Raw genomic sequence first — 18,196 nt, forward strand, 5'->3', positions numbered from 1 at the left:
AGAGTACTGCTGTAAACAAAATACACTCAACATAATACATACATTGTCTCATACAGCCACGTGCATTATACATATTGCAGGTCCTCTTGGCTGAAGAGTTTCTGCGAGTACTCCCAGCACGTTATCGTGGCCTGTGATGTAATAACATCGTAACGCCTATTTCTAGAATTTTTCTTCATAAAATCTGATTTAAACGTAACCTTAACCACATCTCTAGCTAATGAGCAGGCAAACAAAGGTAGCTATATTTGATTATGGATGGTTTTTACACAAATTACTTCAGCCATTTGCTATAGCCAAAAAAACAACAGCTGACCTCAACATAGAAGCAAGCTATTGATAGCTAGCTCAATTCCAAATGCCAGCCCTACATTTTCCCACAAAATATTGCTAGTTAGCTAATGTAAATCGTTTCAAAACCAACATCAAATGTTTGGCAAATTGTCACTTTACAATGCGTACAATGGTATTTTGCAGCACTATCTAGATAGCTACTCCATAGTCCAAGCTACGGTATGGCACATCTCAAATGGCTGAGAAAACAAATTGCTAGCTAACGTTACAAATAAACAAAGCTCATCGTTCTGTTGTGCACTGACACCAGTGTGCATATGCATTCTTGCAAGCTAATTTTTCCACAACATCGGACAACCCCTAACTTTCTAGAGGTTAGAGGCAATTGTAGATCTGCTGGGCGTCAAGGTCGTGTTTCCTGTCGATAAAAGTTTGGGTGCCGGTTCTTCCGCAGAAGCAATTTATCACCTAGAGCTCAACATTTAAACGTTAAGTTTTGCAACTATAGACACCCTTCTAGCTAGCTGACCACCGATTTTCATTGCAATTTATGTAAGTTAGGTTTTGAGAGTTTTCAAAGAAGTTATGTACATTTTGTGGGACACGCTGTATATTCAAATTTTGACTGTGCAACAGACCTCACATCATTTAAAATCAAACTTTTTACCTCCGAAATGTAGCTAGCGGATTTCACACAAGTCATTTTTTGTCTTATCGGAAGGCTAGCACACTAGTCAACTATCTAATAAACACTTCGGATACAAGGTTGGTCACTATTTTTTGATCAAAATAAAACGGATATATCGTGTAATTGAACAAAACAGTTAGGTGGCCAATAATACAGGACATATTTTATTTGCCAAACCACTTATCAAAAATCTGCTAGTGGTAGTATTTCCACTGAAATGTTAAACATGCTAATTGCTAATACGTTAGCTAACATTTTTACAACACCAATAATCACAAAACATTGATGGCTTGATCACAAGATAAGTGTTGAAGGTAATATATTTCTTAAACGCTGTTGAATATGCCGATAATACGGGTTGCTACTACTACTATCATTAGACAAGCTCACCAGTTTTTAACATACATAACACATTCCGCTACGCTCCTTCTCCTGTCTACTTGACATTTTAATCCAAATGTGTGCTGATCAACAGTGCCAAATTATCAACTGTGCCATGTGTTCGACATTTGTCAACATCTCTGCCGTGCACACCTGTGTGAAGCTAGATACAAGGACTAGCCACAATATTGGAATTTGTGGTTTGCTTTTAAATGTAAAGTCTCCCATTGAAAGTAATTCAAACAGATACATATAGTGGAATCATCCCATATTTGAACTAGATAATGATTACCAAGATCGGGGTGTTATATAAATTAAACAAAATGCAATAATTAGTTAATTTGAAACTGTGAATGTAATAGCATTTAGAATTGCATTGGGGACAAACGTATACTGTACATCCTAACCTATGGATCGTGCACACATGAAATGGAGTATCAGCCTACTCAGTGATACTCACAGAACACAACTGTGTAGAGTTTACACAAATATTAGCATCTTAGCTCTTATTGCAGGACTTTAACTATGGGAAATCATCTCACTATGAAGCCTATTGTGCTTATTCAACATACATCTTGGACTGTACAGTCTAAGCTAGAGATTGTGCACCCATGACATGGGGTATCAGCATTTCAGTGCCAGCCAGAGAACACAACTATGTAGAGTTTACAGATGTATTATTGTCTTAGCTCTTAATTTGCACCTCTGCCCATGTTGCTTCCCTTCAATGAATGGGGCTTTGTTGTTTCTTCGCTCCCAAAGCATTTCAAAGATCACAACCATTTGAGACTGAAAATCCCCATATGGATTGATCATCTATGGTTTGCATGCCCTGCTGAAGGACTGTCATGTTCAATAGGTGGTTGTAGTTCGTTGGTCCCCAGTGCGGTGTTGGTGAGTATACAGGTAGCTAGACCATAGACAGCTGGTTATGTATCTGGTTATATATATTTGAAAAGTTCTATTAAAAAATAGCTGTCTTGATAAACTAGTAGGCAAATTTCCCAGCCAAGCATTTACAGCTAGTAGAGTCATTTTGGTTGTGAAGTGCATTAGCAAAAATATTAGTCCTTTCTTTAGAACAAAATGCATTTACCTCTTGGCTGTCTATTATATCACAGGCTCTTCTCGTCAACACCACCTCATAAGATCACATGCTGAAAAACACTTATTTTATTGATGTTGAATAGACATGAGATTTGAAATGAGTATTTGGTTTAATTTTGCATAAGGATGTAACTCAGTTGTCCTGATACGAGCATCCTATTCTTGTTTAGAGACAAGGAATATTATTCAGACTCAGAAGTTACTTATTAACAGTATGACTAACATGATGATTAACAGTCATTTGTTGTAATCTTGTATTATCATCTTTTGTACACTTTTGTGTTTGAATGAGGACTTGAAACCACAACCCTGGTGCTACCTACTGAGACTAGAATCTAATATAAAACAAATGTCAACAAGAATCAACCTCAGTGAGTTTATTAACACTGAACTACTTGACTGTAATGCCAAATATCAGGGTTAATGTGTAACTTAGTCTTTAGACTGAATCAGCCTCCAGAGGGAGCCCCTTGACCGATGTCTGGGATGCCAGACTACAATATGAATGTTAGTTGTTTTCTCTGAGTGTCACTGAAATTCTGATACCGCATGTCATGGGTGCACAATCTCTAGCTTAGACTGTACAGTCCAAGATGTATGTTGAATTCGCATAGCAGGCTTTATAGTGAGCTGATTTCCCACAGTCAAAGTCTTGCAATAAGAGCTAAGATGCTAATATTTGTGTAAATCCTACACAGTTGTGTTCTGTGAGTGTCACTGAGTAGGTTGATACCCCATTTCATGGGTGCACGATGCATAGGTTAGGCTGTATGTTGCAATATGAATGTTCATTACTCAAGGGTAGTTCATGGACCCAACTTCTTAGCCCTTTGACCTCCTCCTCCTCACTCTTACTTATAAAGTACCTACATAACAGTGGCACTATGCAAAACAGTGTTTTGAAGATCTGTTTAGTCATGATTGGGGCAGCAGGTAGCCTAGTGGTTAGAGAGTTGAGCCAGTAACTGAAAGGTTGCTAGATTGAATCCCTGAGCTGACAAGGTAAAAATCTGTCGTTCTGCCCCTGAACAAGGCAGTTAACCCACTGTTCCTAGGCCGTTGTTGTAAATAAGAATTTGTTCTTAACTGACTTGCCAAGTTAAATAATTAAAAAATGACTGCTCATACATTTACTCTTCAGACTCCTCCAGAGGGAGCCTCTAAACCATATATTTGGAATTGAAGTTATGCAAAAATTAACTTAATATACAAGTTAGTGTTTATTATGGTCTATGCACAGTAAATAAAGGCATTCTAACTTTAAAACCCACCTGACTGCTTGAATCTTAGTTTCTTCAAACCATTTCACACTTTTGTTGGATTCGATTTAACCTGTAGTTTTTTTTATGATTCCCCATTTCAGCGAACCGTTGGAAGCTCCCGACACAATGATTGCTCAAGGATATCCAAAGTCTATTGATGGTTAAACATTAATCATTGTAATAAAATGCTCTACGGAGAAAAGGAAAGAGTTTGACTTATCTTCAACAGACTCTGCATTTTAAACATGCCGTGGCAGCGTACAGGTAACAATTTCTATCCATTAATTTATAAACGCATATGATGAGTTTCATTCCATAACGCTATATATCCATTTTCAGAAATGCTAGTAAATTCACTTTTATTGTTTCAAAAAATGATGAAAGAGATTGGTGTGGTGTTTTTTCACTATCTTATCACGGCATCGGGTTGTCCAATGACTGACATGTTTTTCTTTAAAGTCTATAACTTGATGGTTTCATTCCAGAGGCAAAAAAAACATGTTATAAAAATGCTATACAGTATCAGTCAAAAGATTGGACACACCTAATTATTCAAGGGTTTTTCTTCATTTTTACTATTTTTTACATTGTAGAGTAATAGTGAAGACATCAACACTATGAAATAACACATATGGAATCATGTCGTAACCAAAAAAGTGTTAAACAAAGCAAAATATATTTTAAATTTGTGGTTCTTAAAAGTAGCCACCCTTTGCATTGATGACAGCTTTGCACACTCTTGGCATTCTCTCAACCAGCTTCATAAGGTAGTCAGCTGGAATGCATTTCAATTAACAGCTGTGGAATTTCTTTCCTTTTTAATGTGATTTAGCCAATCAGTTGTGTTATGATAAGGTAAGGTTGGTAAACAGAAGATAGCCCTATTTGGTAAAAGACCAAGTCCATATTATGGCAATAACTGCTCAAATAAACAAAGACTATTGACAGTCCATCATTACTTTAAGACATGAAGGTCAGTAAATCCGGAAAATGTCAAGATCTTTTAAAGTTTCTTCAAGTGCAGTCGCAAAACCCATCAAGCGCTATGATGAAACTGGCTCTCATAATGACTGCCAGAGGAAAGGAAGATCCAGAGTTACCTCTGCTGCAGAGGATAAGTTCATTAGAGTTACCAGCCTCAGACATTGCAGCCCAAATAAATGCTTCACAGAGTTCAAGTAACAGGCACATCTCAACATCAACTGTTCAGAGGAGACTGCGTGAATCAGGCCTTCATGGTTGAATTGCTGCAAAGAAACCACTACTAAAGGACACCAATAATAAGAAGAAACTTGCTTGGGCCAAGAAACACAAGCAATGGACATTAGACCAGTGGCAATCTGTCCTTTGGTCTGATGAGTCCAAATGTAAGATTTTTGGTTCCAACCGCCGTGTCTTTGTGAGACGCAGAGCAGGTGAACGGATTATCTCTGCATGTGTGGTTCCCATCATGAAGCATGGAGGAAGAGGTGTGGGGGTGCTTTGCTGGTGACACTGTTATTTATCTAAAATGTAAGGCACACTTAACCAGCATGGCTACACACAGCATTCTGCAGCGATATTCCATCCCATTTGGTTTGTGCTTATTGGGACAATCATTTATTTTTCAGAAGGACAATGACCCAACATACCTCCAGGCTGTGTAAGGGTTATTTTACCAAGAAGGAAAGTGATGGAGTGCTGCATCAGATGACCTGGCCTCCACAATCACCCGACCTCAAGCCAATTGCGATGGTTTGGGATGAGTTGGACCACAGAGTGAAGGAAAAGCAGCCAAGTGCTCAGCATTTGTGGGAACTCCTTCAAGACTATTGGAAAAGCATTACAGGTGAAGCTGGTTGAGAGAATGCCGGTAGTGTGCAAACCTGTCAACAAGGCAAAGGGTGGCTACTTTGAAGAACCTCAAATTTAAATGTATATTTAATTTGTTTAACACTTTTTTGGTTACTGCGTGATTCCACATGTGTTTTTTCATGGTTTTGATGTCTTCACTGTTATTCTACAATGTAGAAAAAGTAAAAATGAAGAAAAACCCTTGAATGAGTAGGTGTGTCCAAACTTTTGACTGGTACTGTATGTCCGCCTCCCTCTCAGGGAATGAAGTACTACTGCTAGTAGTCCTGCTAGGTTTTACAAAGTACATTTTTACAAATAACAACATATTTTATATGAACTGTACAAATTATACATTTGTGACGTTATTTAAATAAAAGTATTCAATACGGTAATATGATATCTGTATGGTATGTAAAACATTTACATTTTACATTTTATCCAGAGTATTCATCTTAAAATAGTTAGATGAGAACCTAATTTCACAGTCAAATAAAAAAAAATATATATATATATATGTATATATATATGATACAATCATTCCATTCCAGCTAAACAATGGATATATACAATTCTGAAAAATAAGAAAATGAATCATACACATCTAAAATCTATCAATAATAAATCTGAGAACAGTAATATTTTACACACACATAAAGGTACCCATAACATATAATTTCTGATGAAAAAACACCACTAAGAAACATGTGTAGATATAGAAATAATATATTTAGATATGCTAGTCTTGTCATCTGTTGCAACAGGACTTTTTAGACCTAATATATTCAAACATTTTTGTATTCATCACATCCTTGTTTTGGTCTGTAATACATTTCTTCTTCTTCTTTGGTGAGGATTAACGATGGGTGGCATCCAATATTATTTGCATTGCCACCACCAACAAGGCTGGAGTATACAGTATATATTCATTATACATTGTGATACAAAATGGGAACAGGAAAAAAACTACCATGCCAACTAACCCTACACTCATTAAAAACCCACAATCCTATTCCCCTATTTAACCCTATATAATTCTACACCAGGCCTACCGCCTGGGAGGACGGAACACTACCACTCAACACCCGCTGCAACTCTTCTGCAGTAAAACCTCGCAATCCCAATTACTTCTCTGCAGCTGCCACCACAACCTCTACTTTCTATAACTAACGTTCCATTTCTGCAGTAGAGTTGATAACCATGGCTATGGACGCTAAGAAACCCACCTCACTGAAGCACATATTATTCCTATCACTATCCATTGGCCTACTCACCGGAATCCTCTCAGTATCCCTCGCCCTCTACCCATCTTCCTCTACCACTGCCTCAGCATGACACCTTCTGTACTACTCTGACCCTGGCAACCTCAACCTGCCTTTCTCTCACCAGACACATCCAACTGCAAACACCATGGGCACCCTCACAGCTAACACACAGCTAACACAACTATACATTCCTTCGTCTCATGCGCTCCTGCACATCTAGGAATCTCCTTCCTACACACTGCTGCAACATGACCATAAGCGTAATGGGTTCGGGACAAAAGCTCTCACGGGATTACTGACACATCCTAACTTAACTTTGTCGGGTAAAGACTCCGCATAAAAACTCATCAGGACAGACAGTCTTCTCTGTCACCACGCTCTCCACCAGGTCTGCTTCGCACCAAACGTTGGGCGTCACATTCACCAGGAATCTTCCATTTCAATTGCTCCTCCTCAACACTTAATGCCACCCAGTTATCACTCCTTTCAATGGCACCCTGCTCCGGAGTTCTTGTCCCTAGGCGCTTGGTTTGGACCGCCCGCTCCCTCTGGACAAAAATACCATCACGAGTCTACCTCAAGTTACTTTCACCGACTCAGCAGTCCCCGACCTCTTCTCCACCCAACCTGACACCACACATGGATCCGCCAGAAGGTTAGGATCCATTCTCTCCAAAGGTCTCACTCCAACTCATCCTCATCATCACTGGGACGAGGCTCAACCTCGACCATCTTCACCACACCTGCCACCGCAGGTAATTCATCCTCAGTCTTGACAGATTCATTTTCGTCCTCCACCCAAGTGTTGTGATTTATCCAACGTCCTCACTTTAACTTCGGCATATTTCCTTCCTCCTCAGTTCCCTTTCTGTCGTCAGAATAAATAGCTTTTTGTTGTTGTTGTGAGAACTCAAATGTATATGAATTGCTGTGTTTTCACACATGGATGTCAATGCACAATTAATTTTAAATATTCTCCCCAAAAATGTGTGAGACCAAGTAAGTTAATGGTATCATGTGACTTTTTAAAGCTTAATATTTGTTTTTGTTGATGAATGAACTGTGCGTTTAACGGGACCTGGATGTATGTTCCCTGTCAGGTGCATCATGGGACCTTTGATCCAGCAAGTCTGTTTGTTAACATTCCTCATCCTCTTTAATGCCTGTTCTTCTGTTGCAGGTAATTACGATTACAAGTAATATTTTATCCATGTAAACATTTACCTACACCTGCAACTTAAATATAATAAACGTATGTTCGAGATTGACTGCATTGCGGATCTACAAATCACCTTGCATCTTAAAAAACAACTAAATATTTTTATATGTACGTAGATCAATCAGATTTTCCTTGTGTAGCACAATGTCTTACAAATTTTTGAATCGCTCAAACATTTGTATAATGTTGTATTCAGCACGGCTTACTATTAAGTAGGCTTATAGATTTGTAAAACTATGTAGATGTCTATTTCTTTGATATTAGTGGTATATACAGTAGTATGATATACACTTTTGTTGAAACTTTGTGTCAATGTCTTGATACATTATTGCCCAATATGAGCCGCTCTTATCTTTGTGTCCTTCAGACTGATAACACTTTCTCCTCTCTCCCTCCAGATATGCAGCTTGTTGTCCCTCCTGACCCTGTAGTTACCTCTGCTGGTCATGACGTCATCCTTCCCTGTCACCTGTCTCCTCAAACCAGTGCTGTTGACATGTATATCAGGTGGTTTAAGGAAGGAGAATTCGCCAGCCCCCTGTACCTGTATTTGGGTGGAAAGGTAACAGAGGGGAAAGGCTATGAGGGTAGAGTGAGTGTGTTCACTCAGGAGCTGGAGAAAGGCAATATATCACTGCTGCTGAATAATGTCATGGCTTCTGAAAGGGGAAGCTACAAATGCCATGCCAGCTACATGGACTGGATTCAGGAACTGCCTGTTGTGCTACAGGTTAAACGTAAGTAAATAAGAACTCATTCAGTAGGAGGATCAATTTAATCCATTCCTGTCTAGTGCAGAATCATCAAAGCAGATCAACAGAAAGTAGAGTATTGTAGATTTTACAATAGGGTAAAACTATTTTTTCATCTGTTTCTTTACAGAGCAGGGCAGTGTCCCCAGGATCTCCATGAGGAAGCACCACAGAGTGTTCATCCAGCTCAGCTGCAGTTCAGAGAACTGGTACCCAGAGCCTGACATGCTGTGGACGGACAGCAGTGGGAAGGAGATCACCTCAGCAGAGACAGAGAGACCCAAACAGAAGGAGGGGGGTGACCTGTACTCCATCACCAGTCACATGAGAATAGGGATGGACCAACTGGAGGGGGTCACCTGTGTGGTGATGTCAGAGTACCAGGGAACCAAGATGGAGTCTACACTGCAGATGACTGGTGAGTTTATTAACTGGAATATACTGTAGACCAGGAATGGACAACTGGCAGCCCCCCTTTCGTTGGCCCGCGGACGAATTTGACCACCTCCAAAAAATCTCAATTTACTGTTGAGATTTAGAATAATAGAATACTGGAGGTGAAATGTATCAATTTGGCTGTGCATCAGCAGTCACTCAATTAGCCCATGTCAGCTATTTTATTATTCATTGGTAAGTTAGTCTAGCAACCAGCTATCGAAACTTGTAGTAAGCATGGTCGAATTATTGATTGGCGTGGGGCCTATTGATCATAAAAAACTGCAAACATTTGCCTCCACCCTATGGCAAAATGATGAGTTCCGTTTCTTTGTGGCCCCAACCCCCATCAAAGTTGCACATCCCTGCTGTAGACCAATGCCCTAAACAAGTGGTCCAGGGCCTGTTTGTTCATCATGTTAATAATGTGTAAACTTCCGACTCAAGGTACGGCTTATATAAGACTAAAATTAGGTTGGAGTGTAATTATGTGACGTTTGGAAAAATGTGGAATGTTGAACCTATATAATTTGCAGGACTAATGTATTGCAATAGTAATCTAATCTAACCTTTAACCCTGCTTGTGTTACAGAGGAATTCTACATGAGCAGTTTGCCAGACCGGGTGTATATCTCTGCATTTATGATTCCTGTGTTTCTGGGACTGCTGTGTATCACTGCATCAGTTTTCTCCTTAATCCATCAGAGAAGAGGTGGATCTCACTTGTTATCTAAATATGATATCAGGGTATAATTATACACAACCATGTTTATTAGTAGGTTCTACGATTCAACATTGTTGTAGGCCATTTCAGGTGTTATTGGAATTAAATTTCATGTACTTTCATTGTTGCATGCAATATTGTTGTTCAAGTACTTTGTGATGATGATATTATATTTTCACCTCCAGTTGTTCGAGAAACACTGAAGCCTTTGGGTAAGAAAAGATACTGGAAGATGCATTAACTGAGTTCTGTAACACATTTGAAAAACACCAACATCTCAAGTATCATTCTTTATAAATAAATAAAAAGCAATTGTCAAAAAGGAATTAAAATATCAAGTAATATGCTGTATATAAATATAAATTAATATTTATTTTTATATTAGATTATATGAATACAAAATTAAAAGCTATGGATCAAGGTATGCAATATTTATCTTCAATATATACAGTATTTCTTTAAAATTAATAATTTCAAAATGTTTTAATTCAAACCGAAATAACAACTTTCCTCTACTGTATATTACAGAACTCATCAAAAAGACAGAGGAACTCACTTATAAGGATAAGTTAATGGGTACGTATTATGTGTTTTACAGTTGATGGACCATTATTTATTTCACAAGTATTAAAAGTGAATTGATACAGCAACATGTATTGTATTTTCACAGGAATTACTGAAACAATCCCAGACTCTGGTAACTATCGGCTTCTTTCACATTAATGCTGAACAAACTTCAAGTGATTTGTCATCTAAATATATAATCCATGCAGTTTTGTTTTCATATATACAGTGTGGTACGGAATTATTGACACCCTTGATAAAGATGAGCAACAATGACTGGATGAAATAAATAATTAAAATACTGAGCTATGTTATATGTTTAAATAAATTGGAAAATTATATTATTTTATACTAATACAATTGCTCAGGGAAATAGATTTTGTATAAGAACTACTCTTTTTTTCAAAAAGGTAGATGTCAAAATGATTTACACTCCTGTTTTCAATACGTTTCAATACCTAAACCTTGAGAGGATTACGACACTGAGACTTTTTCAAAAAAACATAAGGAGTTGGAAAACACATTGGGAGGGATCTCCATACAGAAACCTTCCAGATCCTTGGTGTCGTTCATCTGGACTTCCCTCTTCAATTCAAACCATAGGTTTTCAATGGGTTTCAAGTCCGGAGACTGAGATTGTCAATGCAAAATGTTGGTTTTGTGACCAATGAACCATTTATTTGTGGATTGTGACTTGTGCTTAGGGTCATTGTCTTACTGAAAGGTCCCCTTGCGGCCAGCCTCCTGGCAAAGGGTCAGCCTCCTGGTGCTGGGTAAAGTTCATGATGCTGTTGCACCTTAACAAGGGCCCCAGGACCAGTGGAACAAAATAACCCCATAACATCAAAGATCCACCATATTTTACAGTAGTTATGGGGTTATTTTCTGCTCATGTATTCTCATATCGACCCCAAACCCACCACAGGGTGTGTGTGGCCAAACAGCTCTATTTTCATGTAACCTGAACAAAGCACCGATTCCAATCTAAATGCCAATGTAGTTTAGCAAAGTGCCAATGCCATTTAGAGAACTGCAGGCTTTTACATTTCATGGATGAAAATCGAGCTCTTTTGCCACATGCACCAGTGGTGAGTTTGGTGTCGAAATGAGAATGTGTGAGCAGAACAGATTACTTCTTAGAAGGGTCTGCAATTATTGACACCCTTGATAGTGATGAAAACTGTATACAACACAGCTCAGTATTTGACATTTTTATTGAATGTTCATATAAATACAGAAAATATATTATTTTATACAGATACTATTGCTCAGGGAAATATATTTTTGTTGAAAAAGTAATTGTTATTATTTATTGTCAAAAAGGTAGGGGTCAAAAATATTGACAATTATTATTGACACCATAAAGATTCTTTATGAATAAAATAGTCACATTGTTTGTGTTTTGTCCCATATTCCTAGAACACAATGACTACATCAAGCTTGTGACTCTACACACTTGTTGGATACATTTTCAATTAGTTTGTTTGTATTTCAGATTATTTTGTGTCTAATAGAAATTTATGGTAAATAATGTATTGTGTCATTTTGGAGTCACTTTTATTACAAATAAGAATAAAATGTGCTTCTATACACTTCTACACGCTACCATGATTAGGGAAAATCCTGAATGAATTGTTAATAATGATGAGTAAGAAAGTTACAGAGGGTCACATATCATATCCCAAAGACATGTTAATGTTAGCATGTCTTGGGGGTAAAGTTCTCACCCATCATTATTCACGATTGATTCAGGATTATCCGTAATCCTTTTAGCATCCACATTAATGTAGACGTGTATAGAAGCACATTGTATTCTTATAAAAGTAACTCCAAAATGATTCAATACATTATTTGCCATTCATTTCTATTGGGCACAAAATAATCTGAAAGACAACCAAAACTAAGTGTTTAGAAACATTATATTCTTATTTACAATAAATGTGACTCCAAAATGACTCTAATAACCGCATAGTCATTGTATCATTTTAAATCCAAAGTGCTGGATTACAGAGCCAAGACAACCAAAAATGTGTCACTGTCCCAGTACTTTTGTGTTTAAATACTTACATCAATGCCTTTTCTTCTTCTCCTACATAGTTTGGAGCTTGATGGTTGATCATGCAGGTAATTATGAACACTGTTATATTTCCTATGTGTCATGAAGTTTGCCGCTAAAATAATGCATTTACATTTACATTTTAGTCATTTAGCAGATGCTCTTATCCAGAGCGACTTACAGTAGTGAATGCATACATTTCATTTCATGCATTCTTTTTTTATTATTATTTTTTTTGCGCAGACACACACATCTATATCATTTTATGTTTCACTTTTAACATATGATCACATTTCCTACCACAAATAAGATTATATTGTATTGTTTTTTCAATGATCATGTTAATTCATTATAGAACAAATATAACATTTTGAAATATACTAATGTTATTGGATTCATATTTTGTGCGAAACGTATTGGAATTATTTTTAACATTGAAAAAAAAATAACACCGAACAATATTTTCAGTGGATGTGACTTTCGACCCTGACACTGCACATCCCAGACTCTCTTTATCTGATGATAACAAATGTCTCAAATTTGGAGAATTAAAAGAAAAAAAGGATTGTGAGAATTTCAAAGAAAAAGGCCAAGGAAGCAGCAGCATGAAGTTTGATGAAGAAAACAAAGAAGACACGGGGCATTTTGGAGGAAAACCTACAGAAAATAGTATGTTAAATGCTTCAGGAAAAGACAAAGATAAGAGAACTGGATTCTTGAACAGGATAATGAAAAAAGGACAAAACAAAGAAGGTACTCTGAAGGTTGAGGAAGTACGCAAAGAAGAGGCCACTGAGAATTTAGAAGAAAAATCCAAAGGAACTAAAGTTAAGTTTAATCAAGATACGTGTGTCTTGGGAATGGAAGGATATGAAAAAGGTACACATTACTGGGAGGTTGACCTGGGGAAGAAGAGCCAGTGGAGTGTTGGGATCGCTCAGGACACAGAGAAGAGAGACAACATCCAAATGTATCCAGAAAATGGCTTCTGGAGCATATGTTACAAAGATGGAGAACTGAAAACAGTTGAACAGTCTTCTACTTTCCTTCCCATTGAACTGAAACCTGAGAAGCTGGGAGTTTTCATGGACTATGAGAGGGGACAGATAACATTTTTCAACGTGGAGAAGAAATGCCACATCCACTCCTTCTATGGCATGTTTACTAAGAAACTCTATCCGTTCTTTGGTCCTTTGATTGATTGTAAAGAGGAACTAAAAATCTCACCTGTGGTACAAGGAGACAAACCCTCAACCTCCGAGAGCTGTTAGTGTAAATAATGGAAGATGACAGTCATTGAAAACAAAAAGGTATTTAGAACCCAAAGTATATTATAGACACTTAAATTTAAGATGAAAATGTAAATCTTAAAATGTTGTTTAGCATGAAAAATACAAGCCGGTGCACCTGGCACCTTCTACCATACCTCCTTCAAAGACACATTTTGTCTTGCCCATTCACCATCTGAATGGAACACATACACAATCCATGTCTTAACTGTCTTAGGTTAAAGAAGGATTTTTAAGCCTTGTCTCCCGCTTTCATCTAAACTGATTGAACAGGTGACATCAATAAGGGATTATAGCTTCACCTGGATTCACCTGGTCAGTCTATGTCATGGAAAGAGCAGGTCTTCCTAATGTTTTGTACACTGTGTTAATCTATTTAAATGTAAAGTCTTAGTTGTTTTAATTACAATATGTATGACAATGTAGAATAATTGACTCACTCACTGTAATTATGTGTAGTTTTGTAATATTCTGTTTAAAAAAAGCTTTTCACTCACATTTTTACAAAATCTGTAAAAATGTAAAGTTTTGTGACAATTTTAGACATTTTAATAAAAATGTGTCATGATAATTACTTGTATGTTAGCGGATATTGGTTTAAAGGCCCAGAGGCCTCATTTGCTAAATATTATTTGTTTTTACATTTATTAAAATATGTGTGCGTCACCATAAAACATGTTTAATTTATAAATCCCAAAATTTCATGCAGAATTTATGTAAATTCCATATTTTCATTTCAAGTTAACGATTTATAAATCACATGTTCCTGTAGATTTTGTTATAAGCACTATTTAAAATCAAATCTGTGAGTGCAAACATTGTATTAATGATGTCCCAGAAGAGCAGTCTTGACATTGTAAAGACGAAGGCCTCTGATGCAGAGTTGTGCTTACCAATGGCTGATTACAAACCTTCCCAATCTATACATTGTTATGTAAGAGCAGCATAAACTGATTGATCCTCATGATCACAAGGAATAAACTGATACACATTCAAGTATTAAAAGGAATATTTTATTTTTCACAAATCAATACAGTGTACAGCATATGTGTATGAAAGGAGGCATAATATTATATATACATTATGCATGATTTCTCTTCTAATATCCGTGTGGTTTGAGAAAAATACAACTGAAATAGCTGTATTACATTCAACAAAGTTGAAGAATATAAAGTACATTTGAGATAGAAATCCATTTCTATAATAAGCAAAAAATATCCTACATTTTCAACAATTTCATGCACATGCCTAAATATTACTGAAGTGGTAATTATTCCCATTAATTACTTGTATAAGACCACTCAGCCAAGTTAAGCTTTCCATCACAATAAAGTAGCCTACTGACAGATGTAGAGGGCATCCTTTCATGCTTTACATTATTTCACATGTTTAGTTTCAATTTACAAAATTGTGATGGGCTGTTTTTCATACTTCCAGGGTGAGAAAAGTGGGCGGGCATCATCCTCATAACTTGGTCCGTTGGTAAATGAGTAGATGAGTGAGCTGTCTTCTGCATTGTAGAAAGTCACCTTCCTTTCCTGATAATCCACATAGATACCCACTCGGTGTGGAATTCTTTCTTTAAGGACATCATCACCCATGAATGTTTGAAGGTTTTTGCCATTGGAGATCCTGACTACCCAGAAGTCATTGTCAGGGCTGAGAACCAACTGTCCTTTCCTGCTAGCTGTTGCCCTGGTAACACCAAGTACCCAGTCCTTGTTCTCCTTTACACACACCTCCCAGTAGGCCCTCATAGCACGGACCATACTGCCCAACACGTAGGGGTCTTCATCAAAATGCTTGTCAATGTCATTCTTGTCAATCTCTGTCTGTCGTTCTCCTTTTTGTGTCACCCACTCCACAACTTTCCCATTGTGTGATATCTTCAGCTGAGAGTGAGCTGTTTTTCCATCTAGAACAACATCCACTGATAATAACAAAAAAAGAGAACCAATTATGTCATATTTGGTAAGACCTCATTTTCAGGTACACATATTAGCAACCGATTTGTGGTTCATAAGTGTGTATATAAGTAGCTAATAAGGCCCTGAGTATCTTACTAGCAATATAGTAAATTTATTGTAAGTCGCTCTGGATAAGAGCGTCTGCTAAATGACTTAAATGTAAATGTAAATGTAATATAGTAGGCCTTAATCCAGTGTTTTCTTATTCAAAAATACGTTGAAGGGGCAGTGCAGTCAAAAATGTGATTCTCCTGTTTTGTTAATGATATTTCAACACTATGAAGTCAAAATAACACTTTGAAATTGCGAAAATGAATATAATGCCCTTTTAGTTTAAGAGCCTGGAATTTCAGCCAGTTCAGGTAGGATGGAGTTTTTGTCCCACAGCATGACATCACAATCTGATCTGATTCTTATTATCATCTATTATTTGCATAATGTATCCTCCTACTTTGTGTGTATGTAAATATATTTACATTTGTATCATCATCAGACTGAGTATTTATTTGGCAAAATGAGTTTATGGATAATAAATGTTATGTATATGTACATATATACACACAGTTATTTTCATGAAATAAACACATTTACCAGACATTCAGTGATGATTTGAAAATAAAAATAAAAACTGCACTCTTAAAACTTTCACTCTTAAAGAGCAAGTTAGGTGAGATACAGATTGCTAGTAAGCTGTCTCAACATGGGACTAATAAACTAATACAATGTCTTTCCACATGCTAACCTCTCATCATTAACAATAACAGGGGAGGTTAGCATGTCTTGGAGGTATGATCTTTGACCCTCTGTAACTTTCTCACTCAACATTACTCACGATTCATTCAGGATTTTCCCTAATCATGGTTGCATCCACATTAATGTAGAAATGTTTTGATGCATATTTGATTCTTTTTTGTAGTAAAAGTGACTCCAAAACGACAAAATACATAATTTACCATTCCTTTCTATTGGGCACAACATAATTTTGGTTGAAGATCTGATAATACTCAGTGTAAATAATTTGTAAAATAGATAAATACTTTTTCACAGCAGTGTTCTATATTTAGATATAGAAAGAATATGATTAAAGCTGATTACCTTCATGTGAGCGTGCCTCTAGAAAAGAAAAGGAAACAGACCTGTTTAACATGTTTCAGTGTTATTATAGTACTGTGATTTGTTAACCCTATCAGTCCCAAGGCCTCAGCAAAAATCGGCTTTTCCTGTATCTGACTTTCATTTATCTTAATATCCAACCCTTATATTTAGTCTCACGATTAAGTGTTTTACCATTTTCCTTTCAGGACAACCAGGGCTACAAGTAGAACTCAAAACAATTTGAAATAAACAGTTGCACTCATGAGTTGTATTGACAAATTTCAATAATAAAAAAAGCTCAGCCAAAACAAGAACACTATAAAATGAATGTATATGAATGTTGTAAGTACAGAAATTGTTTGCTCACAAGGAAATGAATATCCAACTAGTCAGTGACAACTATGTAGAGTTTGGAGTTTGTGACAGAAACTATGTGAGCTTAATACGGTGTTATAGACAGTATGTCCTGGGATTTCCTATGACGTTCACTGAAGAACAACCCTTTACCTTCTAACAGCTCTTGTGTAGCTTGTGAGCGTCATAGAGCAAAACATTTAACATGTGCATGTTTGTGAGTCTCAGCTTTTCCAACCCTGGCCCCGGGCCCCTTCGGGACCTGCCCTTGTCTCATCAACACTGCTCTAACTCAGCCCCCTTTAATCATAGACTAATGGTTGGTATTTAAGGATGCGGAAGAAATAAACAAGGAGTTTAAAAAGGGTTTGAAGTCCAACATGTGGCAGTGATATGGTGGGACTCATTGGGTTAAGTTAATTTATGTATCGTAAAAACAATGGTTAATACTGATTAGCACATTACCATTGAGTGGGAGGTCCAAATTCATATTCGCATCTGTAAAAAATACAATACAATTACAACACAATAAAAATAATATGAGAAAAGTAATACATCTCACAATTCACTGTTATTATAGTACTGTTATATATTTTTGTTAACTGTAATTGAAACAGATGAATTTCTGGTTGACTGTTGCTTATCCAAGATGTTCTTAATTGAAGTGTCCTGTGACAAAATTATTATTTCCTACTGATGTCAGCATGGTTAAATACCCTTAATTTAGCCTCACCTTTCATTGAAACTGTCTTAGTCGTCTTGGGATGGGGAGAAATATTTGTACCTGTAATGGCAGTATATCCATGTGACTAAACTGAACATTTACAGTCCCAGTTAAAAGTTTGAATACACCTACTCTTTCAAGTTTTTTTTAAAATGTGTACTATTTTCTACATTGTAGTCTATTAGTG

General features: G+C 36.8%; 2 protein-coding genes across 4 annotated transcripts in view; one reads left to right on the plus strand and one right to left on the minus strand.

Annotated features, from left to right (window-relative positions):
* Positions 1-3,741: 3,741 nt before the first annotated feature.
* On the plus strand, positions 3,742-14,868 carry LOC106577959 (butyrophilin subfamily 3 member A3). Of its 3 annotated transcripts, none has more exons than XM_014156445.2 (11): positions 3,742-3,996; positions 7,931-8,010; positions 8,448-8,786; positions 8,932-9,219; positions 9,829-9,948; positions 10,146-10,172; positions 10,346-10,381; positions 10,489-10,536; positions 10,631-10,657; positions 12,622-12,648; positions 13,049-14,868. In XM_014156445.2, the coding sequence occupies exons 2-11, from the start codon at positions 7,938-7,940 to the stop codon at positions 13,849-13,851; spliced, it is 1,788 nt and encodes a 595-aa protein (XP_014011920.2). In that variant the 5' UTR covers positions 3,742-3,996; positions 7,931-7,937; the 3' UTR covers positions 13,852-14,868. The 3 variants fall into 3 exon arrangements, with proteins under 3 accessions (XP_014011920.2, XP_045557417.1, XP_014011921.2); XM_014156446.2 differs by lacking the exon at positions 3,742-3,996 and adding an exon at positions 6,352-7,585; XM_045701461.1 differs by lacking the exon at positions 10,346-10,381.
* LOC123723801 (butyrophilin subfamily 1 member A1-like) overlaps positions 14,861-18,196 on the minus strand; it is a 74,059-nt gene continuing 70,723 nt past the window's right edge. The window contains exons 3-6 of the mRNA XM_045701480.1: positions 18,019-18,069; positions 17,751-17,783; positions 16,932-16,949; positions 14,861-15,799 (exon numbers count right to left, since the gene is read on the minus strand). Coding sequence (XP_045557436.1) covers positions 15,270-15,799; positions 16,932-16,949; positions 17,751-17,783; positions 18,019-18,025 — 588 coding nt within the window. The 5' untranslated portion in view covers positions 18,026-18,069 and the 3' untranslated portion in view covers positions 14,861-15,269. The remainder of the gene's footprint in view (positions 15,800-16,931; positions 16,950-17,750; positions 17,784-18,018; positions 18,070-18,196) is intronic.

The sequence above is a fragment of the Salmo salar genome, chromosome ssa18 (assembly GCF_905237065.1).
Source record: "Salmo salar chromosome ssa18, Ssal_v3.1, whole genome shotgun sequence".
NCBI classification, from domain to species: Eukaryota; Metazoa; Chordata; class Actinopteri; order Salmoniformes; family Salmonidae; genus Salmo; species Salmo salar.

Coding starts and splice junctions, on each gene's coding strand:
- LOC106577959 (XM_014156445.2), top strand. CDS start 7,938: ATGGGACCTTTGATCCAGCAAGTCTGTTTGTTAACATTCCTCATCCTC. Junction 10,537..10,630: donor TTATAAGGATAAGTTAATGG/GTACGTATTATG, acceptor GTATTTTCACAG/GAATTACTGAAACAATCCCA. Junction 10,658..12,621: donor TGAAACAATCCCAGACTCTG/GTAACTATCGGC, acceptor TCTCCTACATAG/TTTGGAGCTTGATGGTTGAT.